The sequence below is a fragment of the Sinohyriopsis cumingii genome, chromosome 7, assembly GCF_028554795.1.
Source record: "Sinohyriopsis cumingii isolate HCF-2022 chromosome 7, ASM2855479v2, whole genome shotgun sequence".
Taxonomy (NCBI): domain Eukaryota; kingdom Metazoa; phylum Mollusca; class Bivalvia; order Unionida; family Unionidae; genus Sinohyriopsis; species Sinohyriopsis cumingii.
In genome coordinates this window covers 57167156-57189736 of record NC_142967.1, presented here as the reverse complement: position 1 = coordinate 57189736, position 22581 = coordinate 57167156, and the positions used below count along the sequence as shown (strand labels likewise).

The window sequence follows — 22581 nt, the reverse complement described above, 5'->3', positions numbered from 1 at the left end:
TTACCATTTTTCTCTGAGCCATTCTGAGACAAGCCTTTCCTCCAAACCTCTTCTCAATCTGGACCTGAACTGGCCGCCATGCCATGGGAATAACCTCAATAGGTATTCCATTCTTCCAGTTTGTTCCCAGCACCGGAACATCCTTTCTGGTACAAGATAAATGTAGACTTGTTTTTCAATAGAACTAGTGTTTACTATCACATACAGTAAACCATGCCTTAGTGGATGCATTCATATAAAGGATATCTTCTGATAAAAAAAAATCTAACTTGGTCTTCAGTATCATATACAATGAAACATGGCTTAGTGGAAAATCATATAAAGGACACTACTGATGGAATACAATGTTTCATGGATCCAAGTTGTTAATCACCATGTAATTTTACCTCAATGTAAAGGACACCTGGCCATAAAGGACAGCTTTTAATGATTTCTCGAGTGTCCTGTATACACAGCTTTTGCTTACTCTGAAAGCAATTCTGTGAGTCGAAGGTTGTATGCTAGTAATCGGTAGAGTTGTACTGACAAAAAAATGGACTGCCTGATAGGGGAGGTCACCTGATATCGAGTTATTTAGTATATTATATTACTATTAAAGAATGAAATGCAATCCGTGACAATATCTACCTTATAAAAGGGACCACCTAATACAGAGGTGTTCAACAGTGAAATTGTGATATATTAACTACTTCATTCTTTGATAAGCACATGGCTACAACAACATATGCAAAATTTTAAAATTAGTTTTTTTAAAATATAATTGATAATCTGATTTTCATTCTATTCATCTATTAATACAAACATCCATATAGTAAGCTGATAACAAATATTCTTTTGGAGTGCGCAGTAGGGGATAAATTTAGCGCAAATGAGACAGACACAAGGTTTACCTGGAATCTGCAATAACAATAAATTCTTTAGCATTGGCTGCAACAATCTTCTCCTGCGTCTGACATCCCCCTCCTCCTTTAATACAAGTCAAATCTGCATCAATCTCGTCAGCACCATCAATAGCTACATCCAGCTGATAAATAACAAGAAATTCACACAAAGTATATTTTGCCTGCTCCCCTGCTCGATACAGATGTTTTCATCTTCAAACAACCTTGACCCTGCCTGAGAGTCAAAAGAAGGCAGCGATAGGAATGTCAGGTTAAGGTTTTCAAGAAGACCAACATGGTGGCCATATTTAATATTAGAAGATCACCAAAGAGGGACGACTTGCGATAATGCCACATATGGATCAACTGACCATATATTTCATATGTCAGACTTTTAGTTGTGTTTTTTTACTGTTATCTTCAAAATATGCTGTTTCAAGATAAATGTGAATGAGGATACAAGTTTAAGACAAATATTAATTATGTTAGGAAAGTCAGGATTCTTTATAATGGTTTCAAATATATAAGTTTAATTCTAAAATGTGACACTTAAATTCAATTTTAAAGTCATGAGAATCGGTTTACTGACTTAAATGAATCTCATTTGATAAAGGGTTTAAAATCCCATAATGAAATGTGCATGTAGCTTGTTTACATGTGTGATATCATATGGACATTGGTCCATCAGGGATTTACACACATGACATACAGAGATTTACATGCATAACATCATACAGACATAGGTCTATTGGGGATTTACTTGTGTGACAGCATATTGACACAGGTCTATTGGGAATTTACATAAGTACTCCTTGCCAACATAAATAAACAGACTTATGTTACCTGTGGAGTCATTAGTGCACAAGACACTGATGCTGAACAAAATACTTTGAGCAGAGACAAAGTCACATAAGTGTAGGTTTTTGTGGCCTTTATTTGCTGGAAATATCAGTCTAATCTGGATCAACACACCTGCCTATATGATCCTATGAGAGAGATAGCCTAAAGAGAGAGTCTAGTATACCCATCAGATTTGTATCCCCTTTGTTAACTGAAAATAAAACCATGCTCATAAAAGATGAGGTGGCTTTTTATCCATTCTGACACAATCAAATCTCAGAGCCACATGTGAAATCTCAAGAATCACACATCTGACCAACATGGTATCAGATGCATGTAAATGCTTAATAAGGGAAACAGAACATTGCTGACTGATGAAAAGTCAATATAAAGTAGTGTATGGGATGGTTCCCTGAATGAGGAATAAAATATATATTTTTTAATGGGTCACTTTGACCTAACTTGTCCTAGTCTTATATCCAGAAACTTCTAGAAAAATCCTATGCCTTCTACTGACATTAGACCCTGACTAAAAGTTTATAGGTAAACATGAAAACAATGCTAAAAAAATGTGATATAGTCAGAAATTACATGTATTTATTACATACCTCAGGATTTATCTCCAGCTCCCCTAGAGTCAGCTTATTTTCCAGGATTAACTGTCGAGCCTGCAAGAATGAAATCATGCTAACTATTGTATATGCAGAGATCAGACAACCAATTCATTCTCCATAGATACTAATGTTATGATTTGAGAAAATATAACTAGAGGTAGTTTGTGCACTAAATGATACAGTAAAAAAATATCTGTACATCTTGACTATCAAGGGTACATATGTCACAGCATTTTCATCATCGGTTTCGTAACAGGCAGGCCTGCCAGAAAAAATCTAAACTGTGTGATTTGGATTTTATTAACGTAGCTTTAACAATTTTTCAGTCATATCACTATGATGTCTGCAATGTGGCAGTTTATAGTGATGTCTAGCACTGGGACATCATGTCACAGACATGTAGCATGATGCCCCACCCAGTCACATTATCCTGACAAGTCCTAACACTAACATCTTAATGCTGAGCGCCAAGCGAGGCAGCTGTTAGTACCATTTTTGTAAGTCTTTGGTATGACTCGGCTGGGGATCAAACCCATGACCTCCTGCATCCGAGGCAGACACTCTAACCACTAAGCCACCGGTGGGGTCTAAGTCTAAATTGTGCAAATAATAAATATATCATAATATATGTACAAGTTGAAAGCAATGATAAGAATCTTGAAAAAGTAAAGAAGAAAAACTCATTGATGATATTTTAGTATCCAGTGCTGCCCTCTTCAAGACTGATTCCCTGTTCAATTAATTATCAGTAGTCTGATTCTCCCCCAACATTAAAACACATTTAAGTTATGAAGCTAGTAAGCAGGACATCAGCAGGGAGTATTCTGTAATCTTTACATCTGTATTCTGTAATCTTTACATTAATCCACTGACAGCATGAAATGGTGACAACAGTAGTATGATTCTGCCATGGATATAAAATTCTTTCCACTGGCACAATTCAGTGCTCCACACATCCAGATCACAGGCTTACATTAGTGTCATACACACACTTTGTAACGATTGAGCTATTATGAAGGAGATCACTCTCTGAGCCCACAACTTCCATCTTTCAATGAGTCAAACTATGTAGCTTCTCTGACATAAATACTGTGCAAGCTATTATTTCTCAACTTAGAATAGTTGTCATATACATAAGACATTCCAGATACTGATCCACCCATATAAACATGGAAATGATGGAGAAAACTTCATGAACACATGGGAAAGCGCCAAATAAAATTCTATTTAAATTACAATACAGGTTATGCCACCAAGTGTGTAAGGTTGTGCAAAGTTACCGAAACCCTATACTGTCATGAATTCTGGGTGGAAATTCAGTATAAAATTGTGCCAAAATATACTCAATTAATAATTAACATTTTCATTCTTGCAATTGTTTTAACTGTCTAGACAACACTTGCAATATGCATCTTGCTCTTGGTCAATAACCACTGTCAACACATGGTAAACTACCCTTCCAAGATCATGGCAGCTTCTTATAGAGTCTTCAGTTTCTTTCACCGCCAAAACCACATATCACCACCTGATCTTAATTTCACCATCAAAAGTATTCACCATCAAAAGTATTCAAGTTTTGTCTTAAAATGAGACATCTGACTCGTATATCTGTAGCCAAACATAAATTAGAGTCAATCAGATTGTTGGCTTCTAAGCAAGAGTTGCTGGTGAAATCCAGACAGATCTGTAACAAGTACTAAGAATGATGAGTACCAATTTTGATTGCCTGTTTTTTTACACAGAATACAAAAGATCTGAAATAAAAAAGAAATTATTATTATATGTCATTTAGAAAAGATTTAGAAAACAATATCTGATAATAAAACAGAATTTTTATATTATTTGGATTAAGTTTATATTTACTGCAAAGGATGGCAATAATTATGTACTTACTGTTTTGATAGGAATGCCCACAAACTGAGGCAAATACATTTCTTTTCAAATGAAAACAAGAATTTTTTGTTTGCAAAACACACATCCTCACATTTCCCTGTTTTGAACTCAACCTCCAATTTTGAGCCTATTGGATAAGCATCTGCATTTTCAAGAGTGTCCCAAGGGTGTCCAAAGAGAATTCTCAGACTGTGTAAGGAAGTACCCATGTGTCGTTGTCAGCTGTTTATAGGAGTTTCTCTTTTTAATGCCCAGTAAATACATATAAGGCTGTTTGGAAGGTTTAAAATGAATGACCTAGTGGTCCCAATCCAAATTCCCATGAAAATACTAATGAAAAGTTTGTCAAATCACCCCTCCCTTCCCATCCCCATCCCAGGGGTGATATCAAAATTTAAAAAATGTTGGCATAATCTACACTCACTGGGTTATCACCATCACCACTATCACTCATGTTTTATGCATCTAGCTCTAACAGTGTAGGAGTTTAAGGACATTACACATGTGCATGTGGACTGTGTTACAATATCACTGTACTCATTTTGAAAACATGGGGATCAGCATGAAACTCAATGTTATCTCTGAATGTCTATTGGTCCAAGTCTTTTTTGTATTTTCTCTCTGTCTCTGTCTCTCTCACACACACAAAACAAACTAATTTACATGACAAGGTTTATTTCATAGAGGAATTATCAACTCTACCTGATATGATGTTGGAATGCAGATAACCTTTAGTCCTTCTTCTTTTACCCTCTCAGCTGTAAAAAAAACAACGTACAAAATAGAATCCAAAACATATATTACAAATTAATGCAGAATTTAACCATGAGAAAAGTTATCTAAATTTATCTAAATGAAAAGTTTTCTAAATTTATCTACAAGTTATCTGTATAATTGATCTATAAAAACAGAATGACATGGTAATTCCCTGGTGACAGTGGTTGTAGAAATCATAATGTTTATATTGTGTGAAAGAAATCATCTGAAATTAATATACATTAAGTGAATGGTTTTTAATACTGCAATACAAAGAAATATTTGCTCTGTTATCATACCTTTCTCTTGGAAAAAAGAACTTTTTAACAAATCATGTTTCTCCCAAAATGCTTACCTGACGACATTAAGATTAGGATATTACTTTATTCTACCTCAAGATCTGGCCCTCTTTATCATATAGATGAATGGACCTAAATCTTACAGATTAACAATAGATGAATGGACCTAAATCTTACAGATTAACAATAGATGAATGGACCTAAATCTTAGAGATTAACAATAGATGAATGGACCTAAATCTTACAGATTAACAATAGATGAATGGACCTAAATCTTAGAGATTAACAATAGATGAATGGACCTAAATCTTACAGATTAACAATAGATGAATGGACCTAAATCTTAGAGATTAACAATAGATGAACAGACCTAAATCTTACAGATTAACAATAGATGAATAGACCTAAATCTTACAGATTAACAATAGATGAATGGACCTAAATCTTACAGACAAACAAGGTTTGTTCCCTCTAAGTGGCCACCTATATCCCAGATGTTTACCAGTTTCAACTTGAGCAAAACATTTGCAGGGAAGGGTGAGAGGGATTGACAGCAATGTGATCAGGTGAGTATTTTGAGAGAAGCATAATTTACTAAAAATTTCCTTTCTCCATCAAATCCATTACCCAATCACATTAACATCAGTAGAATAGAAAAGAATACATGCTGCAGCATCCAACCTCTACCCATGTCACCATATAGAAGCATGATGAGTATTCTACTGTGAGGATGAACTTCTAATATTAGCACAACTAAAGATCATGCATTTATAAATGTGTGATGGCAATCCCTGTGGAATCCTGCACCTAGCTACTGCCGTACATTCAGAAGTTTCTTGGATGAATCCAGTGAAAGTTGCAATGTGGTGCCCAACGCTGTGGTTTTGCTGTCATGAATGGGATGTGGTAACTGTCTGTACAGCAAACAGAAACATTCAGTTCTCTCCTTTGCAAGGTCGTGTCAGGAAAATAAAAAGCTGAAGAAAACAAAATGAGTATAACAGTCAATTGAGTACACTGTTTCAAACTGAGACATTACTTCTTTAGGTCAGGCCCATTGAAAATGCTTGTAGTTCATGAACCGAAATCTTCATAAATCATACCTGATCCTGTGAGAATTCAGAGCATGCCAATCTAATAACCTCCTTCAGCCAAATGGCCAGCATTTTTGGGCTTCTGCCTTGCTTTCCTGTCCTAACTGAAATAAAACCACTTCCCCTCAAATGTCCTCAAAGATGGGACAAGATCTGATTTCTCCACAATGACTATAAACCCTGAAGCGCAGACGAGGCAGAGAAGGCTATTCATATCATGAACCAAAATCAAACATACCAACTCCTCTTGCATTATATTGTTACGGTACATCACCTGTGCTGTGGAGGAAGACATGGCGTAGTCCAATGTCTAGATGCAAACCCAAGGGCTGAGATGGAGGCAGAATTGAAGAATTCAGAATTGTTACATTACCTCATGATAGCCAAAGCAAAGGGTTTTAGGTAGATGGAAATACACATCAGGCAGGTTAAGAGTAATCATGTATTTATCTCATCACACAGATAGATCTTGCCATCTCCATCTTGAACTTTGAGGCAGTAATGCTCAAGTCTATAACTTAAGATCGGGAGCCACTCTGAAATGACTTGGATGGCATAATCATTTGTTGGAAATAGTTGATCCAAGTTTGGTGGCACAGAAGAATTCTGATCCCAATAGAATCACCAGTGGGCAAAAGGAATGACAAATCATTGACAGCAACAGGATGATGAAACTTTGGCCTGCCTGTGAAGTTAGGGGCATAATGCCACCTATAACATGCCTGGCCATGAAAGGTTGCTGTTGTTGCTGAAAGTTACTACTGCAATCTTTCTGTCAATGATCATCCCTTCTCTGGTACACATCTTAACACAGAGATATGGGCTTGCGCTGAGAGTTGAAGGGGCAAGACCTGTGCTGCCTGCTTCATGTCTCCTCAATTTTACCACCAAACAGAAGGAGAGGACTGAAGCGATGGGAGTGCAGGCTTGACACAGGGTGGTTTCTAGATGCTGAGAGGGCATTTGCTATCATGTGGTAAGCAGTGATATTGACCTCCTTGACTATCCAGTATAATGATTCTCAGGCATGGTCGCTTATCACTTTTTCATTTAAGTGGAAGATCACAAGACATGCTAGATCTAGCAAGGAGAAGGTTGATATGACATTTCTGACCAACTCAAACATGGTGATATACACTTTATAAAAGAGTGAAGCAGACCTGTTAATGACAGTAATATCCTTGTCTAGGCTAGATACATCTAAATGACATGATGATTGGTACCAGTTTGGTGATAAAGTGGTAGGCAGCTGAGTCACCAAAAATAAGGCTCTCAAATTACAAGGGTCAGATATTTTATGAGACACCTGGTAATTTCTGCAATCTTTCATGTGCTAAAATTCTGAAGGATGGTGCTGTCATCTTTATCATTATCCATTAAGACCCTGACATTGTATGTGGTACTGACTGCCAGTTGTGGAGGGCGTACTGATAGGCCAAATTTTGTCTATTTCTTCAATTCCCACCTTAAAACTGAATTCTATCCTTTCCAAGTCTGAATCAGAGTGTTCAGCCAAGTCCATGTCACCCACACACCCATCCCAATATATTTATTTCCAGATCCATTTCTTTTTTTTTTAATTCCACAAAATCTTAATATTTGTCCTGGTAAAAAAAGCAAAACTATGGTTGGGATTGATAGAAAATGCATGAAAAACACATATTTGCATTGTGACCTCCAAGTCAACAGAGACTACCCAAGTCACACAAAAACTATTTGGCAGAAAAAGTGAGAAAACTGGGAATCTCTTTCAAGCTAAGCAAAAATGTCTTTATTAATTTTTAAACTTTAGAATCATCTCCTGCAATGAAAACATTCTCACTGTATGGTTCCAGAAATTTCAAATGTTTTCAAGTAAATATTACAAGTTTTTCCACCCAAGTTAAAAAGTGAAAACAAGAAATGTATTTCTGGAACACAAATGCCCCATCACAAAGCCAGAAAACTTTCCTAAAAGCAAAAGGTTTGACAGACAAACAGATGGATGACGGTGTATTCAGATATAAAATGGATCATACACTGTAACCTATCCAATTTTCATATGGATGTAGTTAGCAAAAGGAAATGGCAGAAATAATGAATTCAATTTAAGATATTCACGTACAAATAACTGACAGTATGACCTGTATATAGCAGACAGCTAAGGGACTGGACTGACTAATGCTGTATGTAATAATAAGCACATGCTAAATTCAATATACAAAAATTGTGAAGTCAGCCACAAAAAAATGTATTCTGTGGGTAGCTGTCCATCTTAATTGATTATTCATTCAGACAGATCTTATAGTATTATCAAATATCTGTCATGACCAACAGAAAACATGACACTTATCTCACCTGAAGGACAGCTGAATTAATTTACAATTTATGCATTAAAAAATAACACTTACAATGTCAGCACAAATTAAACAGAAATTTAAATCATAGTCCAAATACACTGAATAGCATTTATTGATTTACTGATTTCTCTCTTCAGCCTATTATCCCATTAAATGATACATTCACCCTATAAAAAAAACAATATAAATTTATCAATGCAGGACTAGCCCTTCAACAATGCAACTGTATCAACAATTTTTAACTGCTTTATCTTGAAGGTTGTTGGAGGGATGGGTGGTAGGGTATCAAATATGCATACAGAAAACATGCATGACTTAATGACACAATCCAGTTCATTTTTTTTAAACCTCCTCATGGCCAAAAATTAAAAAAGATGACAACCACAAGTAAAATTTTAAATATGTACCGAGTCTCTGTACAGCACTGATGATTGTTGTTCCACTTCCGATACCAACAACCTGATTTGTCTGAAATGAAAAAATCATGCTATTAGTCAAATTTACAAGCATTAAGAGAACAAAGGTGGTTAGAGATGGAGTTGGTGAGTTTAGGGGATTCATTTGACCCCACCCAACCCTACCCTTGCTAGGTAAAAACAGTATGCTTTTCAGTGGAAAATAAAATCTGAAAGTTTCCCATTTGAAGCAAAATAATCCACCATCTTTTAAAAATAGTGCCCTTACAGAAACCTGGGTGTCATCAGTGATTGCACAGATTGCCTCTATGAAGCTTATAGTAGTTTCTAATAGCCATTATAAACATCAGTTGTGATGCAAAAAATAACCTCCCAACTAATGTGATCCTGAAAATGAAATGTAAGCTCCTCTGTAACTTCCATCTTTAATTCCAATTTTTGTATCTACATATATAACTATTAGAATGTTCATCTTTAAAAACTTTAAAATGTTAACTTTATTCTGCATGTCAAATGTGGTGAATGATGGAGGCAGCAGTTGCTGTGGCTCAGTGGTTGGCATCAGAGACTGAGAACTGAAAGGCTGTGGGTTCAAATCCCACAGCTGGATTAGTACAGACTGGCTACTATGGTGTATACTTGGAAAAGGCAAGTTTTTTTTTTAATTTGCCTTGGCACTAAATAACCCACTTGAGCTGCTGTTCTGTAAAACAACAAAGCCAACCAAGCATACTGTGACATGGCATAAAGACATAAAACAATAAAAAAAACCTTTCTCTTCTTTGTTAACAAAGTAAGGATACCATAAAGATTTGATAACAAGAGTCCCTCAAATGGACTCATGCTCTACTGGTACAACAGAATTTCATGGAATTCATGATAAAACAATGCCATCCTTTAAACTGCTGAGTAATGAAACACTCTGATATTCTTCAGAGATAACAAGAGTATCAAACTCAGCTACTGTGGTAACATGTTGGATCTCAATTGACATGGAACCATTTTTATTTAGTTCTTTCCATTTCAGAGGAACAACGATACGATTTTCAAGATGGATACCATGATGGCCATATTTAATATCATATTATCACCATGTCTATTTAGTAACCAACTAGACATCATAAGAAGTCTTTGGTGAAAGCACCATCATATATCTAGCCATCTTGGAGAAGTAGTGATATTAAGATTTTGAGGATAGCCATACTGACTGTCTGAATGGCACTATTAGGAGTGACCAGAAATCATAAGATGTTTAGAAGAAAAAAAAAAACATCCATTCTAGAGAAGTAGTAATAAAAATGTTTCCAAGATGGCCACTATTGGACAACAGCTCGAAACCATTTTCTCTCTGAAGCAATGATAGACCAAAAGAAATAGATCCAAAACAATTATTTAATCTAAACCAATGTTGATATGAAATTCAGGAGGGGTAACAATAGCAAGATTTTCAAGATGGCTGCTGTTGTGACCATAGTGGACAACAGATTGGTACCATTTTCATACAAAGACTTCTGGTGAAAACCCAATATCAATATGACTTTCTTTTCAGAATTTTCATGATGACCACTGTGGCAACCATACTGGCAATCAGCTCAGCACCATTTTCATTTGAAACCAGCTAGAAATCATATAATGTCTTCTGGTGCAAACATCATTTCAATATGACATCCTAATCAAGAGTAGCAACATGTAGATTTTCAAGATGGCTACTGTGGCATTAGGTCCAGATATAATGGTACCAATTGTACAAGCCCAGGTGGGCGGAGCTTAAGGTGTAGGGAACATTGTATTCAGAAATAAAGAACAGTAGCTGTAATTGGTGCATTATGTAAGAGTTGTACTTTCTGTTAGGCTTAAAAATAGTTGAGCCTCTTGGCAAAATGTGAGATTACGTTAATTCATATCTAGATCATATTTTGTACTTTTTATGATTTGTTTTAAATGTGGTACACATAGCTGAAAATATCTCTGTTGTGACTAGATAACTCTTACCCAGTCTAGTTACAACAGAGTTATCTCTCTTAAATGCAATGGAGTACCTGGTCTTATCCTTGTCAAATTGACAATCTAACATTGTTCTCTATGACAGTGTGTAGCATGCATGCTGTGGTGGGATAGAAAGTATATTTATTTCACAAAACATTAGCACTGAGGTCTATGGAAAAACAATTGGTATCATGATACCTCCAGCTAGACATCATAAGAAGTCTGTTAGCGAAAAATCCATGTGAATAATAACTATGTGAATATGACTGTCCAATCAGAAGTAGCAGCAATAACAAGATTTTTAAGATAGCCACTGTGGTGGTCATACTGGACATAAGACTGTCTCCATTTTCATTTAGGCCTAGCAAGACCAGTGGTTCCCAACCTTATTGAGTATAAAGATCCCTTCTTAACTTTCCCAAAAAATTTTGGACCCCAAATGCTTGTTAATTGAGAAAATACATACCCCTTTGAATGACCCCATGGCCCTCTTGGCATAATTCCATGCCCCTGCCACCCCAGACTGTTGCCCACAGGATTGGAACCACTGAACTAGACATCACAGAAAGTGTTTTAGTTAAATAACTATGTCAATATGACCATCTTTTCAGAGGAGTACTTATATAAAAAAAATTTCAAGAAATAATTGAATACTGGAAATCAGATAGCCTGCATTTACAACTAGACATTCTAAGAAGTCCAAAACCTCATGCTGTTATGACCATCTATTATGGACAAGTAGCAATAATACTGCTGTGGCCATATTTAATGTCCTAGCAGCATCCATTTAATTTAGGACCAACTAAACCATCGGATGAATACATCATATGTATAGTTTCATGACAATGCTCCAAACAGTTGAGAAGGAGTAGTGATAACAAACTTGTGCAGATGGATGACAATCCATCCGTTAAGCTCTTCTGGTCGATGACCTGTAGAGCTAAAAAACCAGAAATTCATATTGTTTTGTATTATTTTTTTTAATTACTGTTCTTTAATTCAGTTTCATATGATATTATCATTGTCCACACATAGAAGCCAGAACTAACTGGGCAAAAGTCACAGGCTTTTATCAACCTTGGAGTTACAGCCAGCAGTACAAGCATTATTACCAGATTAGCTACTAAAGATGAGGCTTCTGGTTAAAAGTCTGCACACCAGTAATCTGATTCCAATACTCATTCACATACAATAAATGCTTAACTTCCTGATGGTGAGTGATCACAACATACAATATAAAGTCATTAATATGCATTACCACTGAAGAATGTTGATTCCTACTTCCATCTACACCAGTCACAGAGGGCCTTCTGAGTGGACTAAGACGTACATAGTGTTTAATAATCTAACCTGAGCTAAACATGAATACTTATTAGTAAATCATAAAATGTAGGTGACAGTAACCTTCTTTGCTTGTATGGGTGTAGTACTAACAGATGCATTCAATTACACTGGACAACAAATTTTTACAAAAGTCATGTTACTGAAATAAAATTAGTCAATTCTTATCAATTTTTATGTGCTGAACACGAATATGACAGTCAAATTGCAAAATTGGCTCTAGTTTTTTTGTAATCTGCAAGAAATTAATGTTTACATAACGAAATGCATTCCAATAGTAAAAGGTCAACTGTAATAGCCTACCTATAAAAAATCAAGTCATTGACTACATCTTAGATTTCTTCGCCTGTCTCTTGTACAGCTGTTCGGGAGCATCTCTGAGGAGTGTCCAGCAGTAGTCAGCCAGCATTGTAGTGGACCATTTTCCCTGGTATCTTTGTTCCATTGTTGCGATATCTTGATGAAAACGTTCGCCGTGTTCATCACTAACAATACCACAGTTGCTAGGAAAGAAATCCAAATGGGAATGAAGGAAGTGAATCTTTAGAGACATATTGCAGCCAAGTTTCTTATACTTCATCAACATGTCTTCTACTAGTTCCTTATAGTTTTCTGCCCTAACATTTCCGAGGAAGTTTGTAGAAACTAGGCGAAAAGCATTCCATGCTTGTTTCGCGTCACCTTCCAGCAAGTTGTTGAACCGGTCATCTTTGAAAAGCTCTCGAATCTGAGGACCCACAAAAACTCCCTCTTTAATCTTTGCTTCGCTGAGTCGAGGGAATTTTTCATGCAGGTATCGGAATGCTGGCAAAGTCCGGTCAATGGCTTTCACGAAGTTCTTCATCAAACCTAGTTTGATGTGAAGGGGTGGTAGCAAGATTTTCTGAGCCTCAACCAGAGCTGGGTGTTGGATATTCTTCTCTCCAATGGCTACATTCTGCCTGTGAGTCCATTCCTTCCTCATGTAGTGCATTTTCCTTGCTCGGCTATCCCACTCGCATAAGAAACACATGTATTTTGTATATCCTTGCTGCAGTCCCATTAAAAGGGCAACCACCTTCAAATCACCACAGAGGTGCCAGCTGTACTTGTTATACTCAATGGAATTCAGTAGCTGCCTTAAGTTATCGTATGTCTCTTTCATGTGGACAGCATACGCTACTGGAATAGATGGAAGAATGTTTCCATTGTGCAAAAGCACAGCCTTGAGACTCAGTTTCGAAGAGTCCACAAATAGTCTCCATTCTTGTGGGTCATGAGTGATTTTTAAAGCATTCATGAGGCCCTCAATATCGGAACAGAATATCAGATTACTTTCCTTTCTGAAGAAAGGCTCCAATTGCTGGTGGCGCTTTCGATATGCAGTAATTGTGACATCTTCTTCTAGAAGATTCCATTGTTGGAGTCTTGATCCTAGCAATTCTGCCTTGTTCTTTGATAAGTCCAAATCACGAATCAGGTCATTTAGTTCTTCCTGTGTTATTCTGTGTGGGGTTGATGATGCACCACAGTGAAAATCTGGATCACTGCATGCTGATGGACCAGGAGAAGAACAGGTCGACTCACCTTTGTCTTCGTCAGATGAATCAAGAGAATATTCTGCTGGAGGTTCTGGAATAGGAAGTCCCTCACCATGTGGAACTGGTCTCAATGCAGACGGAATGTTTGGGTAGACTATTCTCGACTTCTTTCGCTTCGTTATTCCGCCGGAAAGAGGAGGAACCAAGCAGAAGTAACAGTCATTTAGGTGGTTGCTTGGCTCTCTCCACACCATTGGGACTGCAAACGGCATTGATGACCTTTTGCAATTCAACCACTGTGAAAGCTGTGTTGTACATGTAGCACAGCATATATGCGGAGCCCAAGGCTTGTCTTGGTCACCAACCTTGCATCCGAAGTAAAGATGATATGCCTTCTTCACTTGAGAATTGATACTTTTCTTCTGGTTGGCAAATGTCACTTCCCCACAAATATAGCAAAAATTGTCAGCGGTATTAACACACTTTCTAGGCATTACTGTTTTTTATTGTACGTAAATGGATAAAATAATAAGTTTTATGTAACAGTAGCTTGAACTGTCTCGCACAACGTCTAAAATATTTTAAATGCTGAACCTATCTGATTGGGCTTTATATAGTACACTGCTTACGCCAGCTTCAGCAGCCGCCTGGCATTAGTATAATAGGCCTACACATGTATAGTACACTGCTGACGTCAACTTACTTCAGCAGCCGCATGGCATTAGTATTGCATTGCATCAGAAAATGATGCAATCAACTGTGGATGATGTGAGCATGATGGTATTATGCAATGTTACATCATTATTCCGGATGTTGCTGCAGTCCTACTGGAGAAATTTACACAGTGAAACATAGAAAATGAGGTATATGAATATCTTCAAAACGAGAGCCAATACAAATTTTTCACGGTTATATTCGTGTTCGGCACACCAAAATACTACAGATTAGGGCCTTTTCAAGTCAGTAATGATTTCACTGTTGACCAGTGTTACAGTATCAACCTTCATGACTGAAACTTGAACTGCACCTAATAAATTCTCCTTAGATACAACATTTTAATGATGTCACTGAAGAATGACATATAGCTCAAAAAGACCTCACTCGGCAGTAAGGGTATAGTACATGTACCAGTATTTAACAAGAATGATCCGCACACCAAGAGTCAAGATGGGACAGTATGCTTATTGCATGCCAAGAATTATTGTGGCCATTAGCTCAATGCAAAAACTTGTTAAAGCTGCCATCTAAGATCAAAATTAGTCATAATGAGCTTCTTGTGTTGCCAAAGTGTAACAGAGATACATTTCATCAGCAATTCACCTTTCTAGCATGAGCAGGGCCTATGAAATGAAACACAAATTTTCATGCATGTATGTTGTTGTTGTTGTTGTTGTTGTTGTAGGGTTTAACGCCATTTTTCAGCACACAATTAGCTATGCATGGTGGCCAGTATTAATGGTGGAGGATTCATACATGTAAGTAAAACAAATATGGATCATAACGACTTACTACTGAAATAAAACAAGATGCATCTCCTGTCAAGTTTCATCATTTGAGATAGGTAAGTATGTACAGCATGCAAAAAAAATCTACTTAATCATGAGTAAAATGCACAGTATTAACCTAAGCCAGTAAAATGTGAAACATAGGTTTCAGTGAACTTTCATAATGGGTGTGGTTTTACAAGAGATATAGTTCAAATGATTCAAGCATGAACAGAATTTAACCAAAGCCAATAAAGTATGAATTATGGGTCGTGGTAATCAACTCTGAGATGATGCTGTAGTATTCATTAATTAGCATACCATCACCAAGATTCATGAATATGTATGCAGGCAGTAAAAAATAATTGTGGTCATGAAATAAACACAAAATCTTGACATAAGCCATTAATGGCTAAATTTTAATGACATCGCCAAATTTGAATATTCCTCAAGCATTTGATCATTTGTGCATCAATATTGCACATAATTTTTTTTTAAAGTTAACCATTCCTTGACAATTTGCAAGAAATTTCTAAAGACATTGTTAAAATGTGAAACATGGGATACATTAATGTAATTTTGGGGTAAGGGTGTTGTACTAATAGAGATGAATACAATCATCTAGTTTATCAATTTTGGCATGAACTGTGCTTGAAACTGAACCTGTCAGTTAACATGAAATATGCATAACAGTGACCCACTTTTTTGCAGTAATCATTAGGATGAGTACTCAGCAAATTTCATGATTCTAGGAGTAAAAATATGTAGATAGGGTGCTAGTAACCTCTTATCATGAGCTAAATGCAAGAATTTAACCTTATGCTATGTAGACTTAATCTGTATTGTTAGCTGGCTTTTTCAAATCATTATATGTTATGTATACCCCATATTCTGTGATTGACCTTTGTCCAAAATTCAGGCAGGGACATCTAAGGATGCAAATTTCTGTTGATCTATGAAGAACACATTAATTTGGGTCAGAGAACAATTAATTAGATTTATGGGGATAGGCACTTGTTAAATCGCTGTACTGCAATAATTTCTAATGTCTGTGTTGGAAGAGGAAGTGATTCTTAATTAAGCCTTCATTTACTTAACCATTAGAAGACTAGAAAAGGGAAGGTTAATATCGATTTTATATTGGAACTGACAGAAGCTGAGTTTTTCCAGATCTGTTTCTTGGAAATCTATAAGTCAGGCTGACCGCAATTTTGGAGCCTAGTTATAAAAGGTGGTAAATATATTTAATCCGGATTGGTTACGCTAAATAAAGGGCATGGTTCCCACACAAAATTTCTTGGGGTTAAATTGCCTTCATCGAAAAAGTCTAGTCAGCATCTTTCCTGCAAGAGTGAAAATTTAAGGGACTCTGAGATTGAATTTGGAAGAAATTCTCTCGTAAAACATTGGTCAAAGGGACTGGATGTCTGGAAAGTCAACACACACAATTCTGGCAGTATTAGTGAACAAAGCTTGAAAGCACAAGGTATTTGCGTCAATCTCATGTAGTTTGTTGATACCAAATTAATGATTTGCTTGAATTTAATTGTTTATATTTACATTAATTTATTTGTTTAAATCCATAGATCAATATTCTCAATATGAGTGTAACTGTATTGACTTCATCTATCTGAATTCATAAAATTATCTTCTTTATATAAATTTGACGAATTGTGTGAATTTGTCATCTTGATTGTTATAGGAATCTAAGAATTTCATGCATTACTTTAGTTGATATGAGTTACAAGAATCCGTTTGAATTCTCCGATCTTAGATGATTTCACATATGATAAAGACTTAACATGTGTATTCGCTTAAAATAATGTAAAGCCATATAATGAATTTCATTCATTTGTGTAAATGAGACAAAAACAGAACTGTTATGTTTTGTGTAATGTTAATGGGAATCAGAGATGAAATAGTAATTAGGAAGTATATTAATCTTGTGAAACTTAGTTTGTTTATGGTCTGCCATGTTTAGCTTGACCAGTAAGCCTTTGGTCTGTTTGAATTCTGATAGAATGATATCTGACATAACGAGGGGGAAGTAATGATCTGTTCCCAGTAGGACAACTGACACAAGATTTAGGTTGCTTCTCTGTTTATTTTGAAAGGGGAAATAGCTCTACTGAAGTATCCACATACCTACTTATCCAAGTATCTACGTACTTATGTATCCACCTACCCACACAAAGTCTGAGTGCCAAAAAGAGGCAAGACAGTAGGGAGGTTGGAAAAGGGAGAAAGCAAAAGGACCTAGAGGAACCACCATAGTGAAGTTGGAGTGGACCGGAATAAGCAGGTTATGAAGTTGTACAAGGCAATACCTTTGATTGTTCACTCGATTATACGATGAACTAATTCTGTCATTTAAAACAGATTGGCTATTTATATAAATATATTTGTGTTTGAAATTTGGTGACAGATTTGTTTAAAGAAGAAATGTATCTTCCTAATGTAATTTATTATCACAGTTGTTAATGTAATTTATAAATTTTTGTTTTTCCATGTATGTGGGCTCATGTCATTCTGTTCTATATATCCACTTAGATCTCTATTTATTCCATGTATAAGTTTCATACCTTATTTTAATATTTACTCGATCCAGGCAACAATACTGAGGGCGATCACCCTCTAGATAACGATAGCCAAATAAAGTGGTCACCTTGTAAGAAGGTACAATCTCACACCACCACCACCAGTAGCAGTGCTACAGACATTTTGGATTATATTATTGTAATACATTAAAAGACTGTTAGCATATCATCATATTCCAGGTCATTAGCACAGTAACATGTTCTAGACTAACGGCACATGAACACAGGATCAGAATTTATTTGGAACACTACTAGAATTCAGTTGGAACTTCATACATTTGGACACATGATAGAACATTTATGACAATACTCTATGTTCTTCTTAAATTTTCACTTTGTATTATAGGTATATTAATTATTTGATGAATTTTAAATAGTTCTTGTTTTCAATTCTTTACTAGTTTAAGTCCATAGAATAGAAAAAATCTAAAAAGTAGATTACAGTGTCCTTTTCTTGTGAGGGTATGGTATTAACAGACATACATATAATCCAGTTTGATGATTCTAGAAATATCAGAGTTTGATGAATCAAAGTTTGTTAAGCAATAACTAATATAAGGTGCACTGTCAACCGACATGGTGGTATATATATATATATATATATATATGATATAAACTTTATTTTCAGAGGGTGATTTAATTAGAAACAAACCTACCTTGAGGTCCTTTATTATGTACATACGAGATATAAGCTAATAATAATATTATATATAGTATATATAAGCAACTATTCACATAATTGCTGCAGAAATTGAAATGAAGCACAGGAGGTGTATGGTGTAACATGTACTTTAATAGGTACCCCATTTTATTTAATGATTTCATCCATCTTTATATATATATATATATATATATATATATATATATATATATATATATATATATATATACACACACACATACCACCATGTCGTCCAATTCTGCACATCAGATAATTCTGCACAACGATACATCATTTCTGTAAACATTGGATCACGTGTTTTGGGGGTCAAAAATCCATTTTGTATCAAGATAGAACAATTATAATTTAAGTAAGAAAAGTGATATTCATAAAATGTACAAAAATATCCCACATTTCAACTCGAGATGCATCTGAAAATGTGATTTCTAAATGTCAACATGAAGACCCACTCCATGACCTTCTTAAACCTGTAACCCAGAAAATCCTATTTACCATGTATCTTCTAGAATCACAACAAATAAATACATTATATAAAAGACAGAAATGTATACCTTAAAAAAAATCTGCATCTTAATCCAAGTTTCCAATTTTGCAAGAAAATGTCCCACACGAACCAAATCATGTTATCCAACATGTCAACTTACCACTAGAATGGGATTCTCAAGAAATTCCCCGGCATATAGTATGTTTCTAAATTCTTTAGTAATTTTTACCCGTAAACAAGATGTAAACACATTACATACTATTCATTGTTGTTTCTCTTCTACATAATAGCTTATGTTTTACAAAATGTTGAACTTTACTAATTTTTTACAAGATCAGTTTAGTCTGCTTACTATCTCCTGGCATTTACTGGCATTGTTACGTTGAATTATGTAAAACTATTTATAAACCTGACCTAATTACTTGACTGAACTGCTGACAGAAACAGTCCAAAGTAATGTATTTCATTTGTATAGCCCGAAAGATATACATTACATCTTTTCAAAGCTGTACACAGAATACGAGTCATGAAAACATGGGGGTGGTATCCCATGTGTCCAAACTTAATATTATTTTGAACAGAATATTCTGGTGACAATTGCCTCTTTTTAATTGGTAAGTGTTATTTTCATCAATTCGTCGAATTCTGTATACATTTGCTTCAATATTGGAGACGGAAACCTTAGGTGCGCAGAAATACCTGACAGCATTTTATATATACATGTGTGTATATATATATATATACATTGTATATATGAAATCACTTCAACAGACATGCCCATTAGGTCAAATATTTTGACAGGCACATACTCTGAACAAACAACTTTTTTTCAAATATCACTCAAAGATTACAGGCAGTTCGTCAAGGCAGATACAAAGATAATGGCTAAGTAAGTAATTATCACAGATTATCTTAATTACATTGATGGCTAAGTAAGTAATTATCACGGATTATCTTAATTACATACCAAAAAAGATGTAACAATAGGTGTCATTTAAATGATAAGGCATTGAACCAGGCTGTTTTTTTTTAACATATTCATTTTTAAATGAGTATGAGAAATATACAAGTGTATCAACAGCATACTATCAAGTTCAAAAGTGTAGTGGTCTGAAATAATAACAAGGCCAAGGCCCACACGCCTAACCCATGATCAAAGCCTTGCTGGAAACCTTAGCTAAAACCTGTACCAACTGTTGACAATTACACCAAAAAAGTGACTGCAATATCTTCCAACTGGGGCAGAGATCAACAAAAATAAACATAGCCATAACTGTATCAATGTCAGCTTCAACTTTACTTGTATTTATGTTACTATAATATATGTCCCATTTAGATCTTTGTGGCTTACATCACTTGTACTACTAACAGCAAAAATGCAAAAAAAAATACACCTTAAAACCTATATGATGCACACATTCAAACAACTTATAGACACAAGTCAGGTTTTACACTTGATTTAGCACTCCAAACCCTACGTTATTTACACAGTGCTTTTGAAAACAGTGGGAGTTCTAGCCTGATTCTCATACATTTCTGGAAGTAAATATCCCTCCATATGGCTCAAGTTTAGAAAACACTGTCAATATTGATTTTCACTGAAAAACAGTGAGAAGGGGTGATTTATTACACTGTCAAGGTCAACTACATATACTGTGAGACATTTGATGTACATTAACAGAAAATATGGTTATGACATTATACTTTACATCAGGGAACTGTTGACAAAATGTACATGAGTCACTTAGTAATAGTTAAACAACTGATGACAATAAGCCTGTTACAAGCATGGTGTAAAGAATTTGTACTGTATATACTCACTTACAAGTCAAGTCTAACTACTGAGTAAACTACTTCTTACTCCGTTCCAACTGCATAGACCCAGATCTGCTGGTGCATTATGCAGCAGCAGATCTAGGTCTGTGCAGTTTTCAGTTATAAATGAGTATATATGGTAAATGAAACTTACCTTAGCCATGCTGTAAAACAAAAGAAAATTAGGTTCAAAGGAAGAACCCAAACATGAGGACTGAAGAATTTAACCTCTTGATCCAGTTTCTTGGGACAGGTAAAAAGAATTATAACAAATATTTCTTAAAGTAAATTGAAATCAACAAGTTGTTTTAAAAATAACAAAAAATAAATAAAAAATTATGCATTATGAAAATAATTTCACCCAGGACTTGCATATTGTGACCTATATATTACATGGAAAGATACTTTGGAGATGAAGCATTGTATTAACATCGTTTTACTTACTGGTTTTCCTTAAATAGCAAATTTCATTCCCTAAATTAATTAGAGAGAAAAGGTGTTTTGAAAGATCTGTGGTCACTCTGACATCAGTGTTAGTTTGGTTAAGTGATAGCGGTAACAGCTGCAGTAAAACATTTAAAAAGTAAGAATATAAATATATAAACGGTACAATTATCAGTAGTACTAATAGCTGTAGTATAATCAACAGTGAAGATGGTTTTACATGAAGACCTGTGCACAACTGTATAAAGAGTTGTTACAGACATTAAGGGAATACATATTTCTTTAGCAGCTCACATTAAATAGAGAAAGAAAGAGACAGGGGAAATGAGCATCCATCACAATTTTAACATTACACAATTTCTTTTAACGTTTGCAACCTTAACATGATTGTTCACTGCTGTTACTGCTGCTGCCTTCTTGCCGGCCTCTATTCCATCCATTTCTGAAGTGTAAGTCTGTCCGAATTTCGTGCTTCCTGCACTATATGTCGCAAAAACTGTCACCACCTGTGCCTCGCGTGCGGACCTCAACACTGTCCCAATGAAGCATCGACCGATAACACCGCACATGATTCGGTCATAACCGGAAGTTTAGATGCAATACTATACACATGGCCAAAAAGTTAGTCGACTATACCACATTGTTGTACTATATATAAAGATATTGCAGTAAATTCTTTTACACCCAGAATTTCAATTTTTTTTATCTGTAATAGAATCAGAATTTATATCTTTCGTAAATAGGATTTTTAAATACCAGAGTTTCGATTTTGAATATCCATCTTTTTTTTATTGAAATACAACGGTAGGTAATATTAAGGTCGTTCATAGTATTTGGCTTGAATCGTCCAAATCGTCCGAATTAAATTTTTTTAAAAAGGCACATTTGAGAGAATCAAAATATCTGAACTACTGAATCTAAATTTGTATATAAAAAAAGAAAGATATTTGAAGCACAGGGTATGTGTTCTTCGTATACCTTGACATTTCCATGGCTTGATTACACATATTCAGCTGTTACGAACAAAATGATTGTTTAAACAAGTAATGTGCGCTATCTATCTTTCTGTCTATCTATCTATCTATCTATCTATCTA

The 22581-nt window shown here is 35.3% G+C and overlaps 1 protein-coding gene across 1 annotated transcript in view; it reads right to left on the bottom strand.

The window, feature by feature from the left end:
• Positions 1-22078, bottom strand: part of LOC149795317 (ribose-5-phosphate isomerase-like) — a 36583-nt gene extending 14505 nt beyond the window's left edge. Inside the window, exons 1-6 of the mRNA XM_089965079.1 lie at positions 21863-22078; positions 9124-9184; positions 4931-4986; positions 2330-2389; positions 891-1024; positions 5-146 (exon numbers count right to left, since the gene is read on the bottom strand). Coding sequence (XP_089821205.1) covers positions 5-146; positions 891-1024; positions 2330-2389; positions 4931-4986; positions 9124-9184; positions 21863-22054 — 645 coding nt within the window. The 5' untranslated portion in view covers positions 22055-22078. The remainder of the gene's footprint in view (positions 1-4; positions 147-890; positions 1025-2329; positions 2390-4930; positions 4987-9123; positions 9185-21862) is intronic.
• Between the last annotated feature and the right edge of the window lie 503 nt (positions 22079-22581).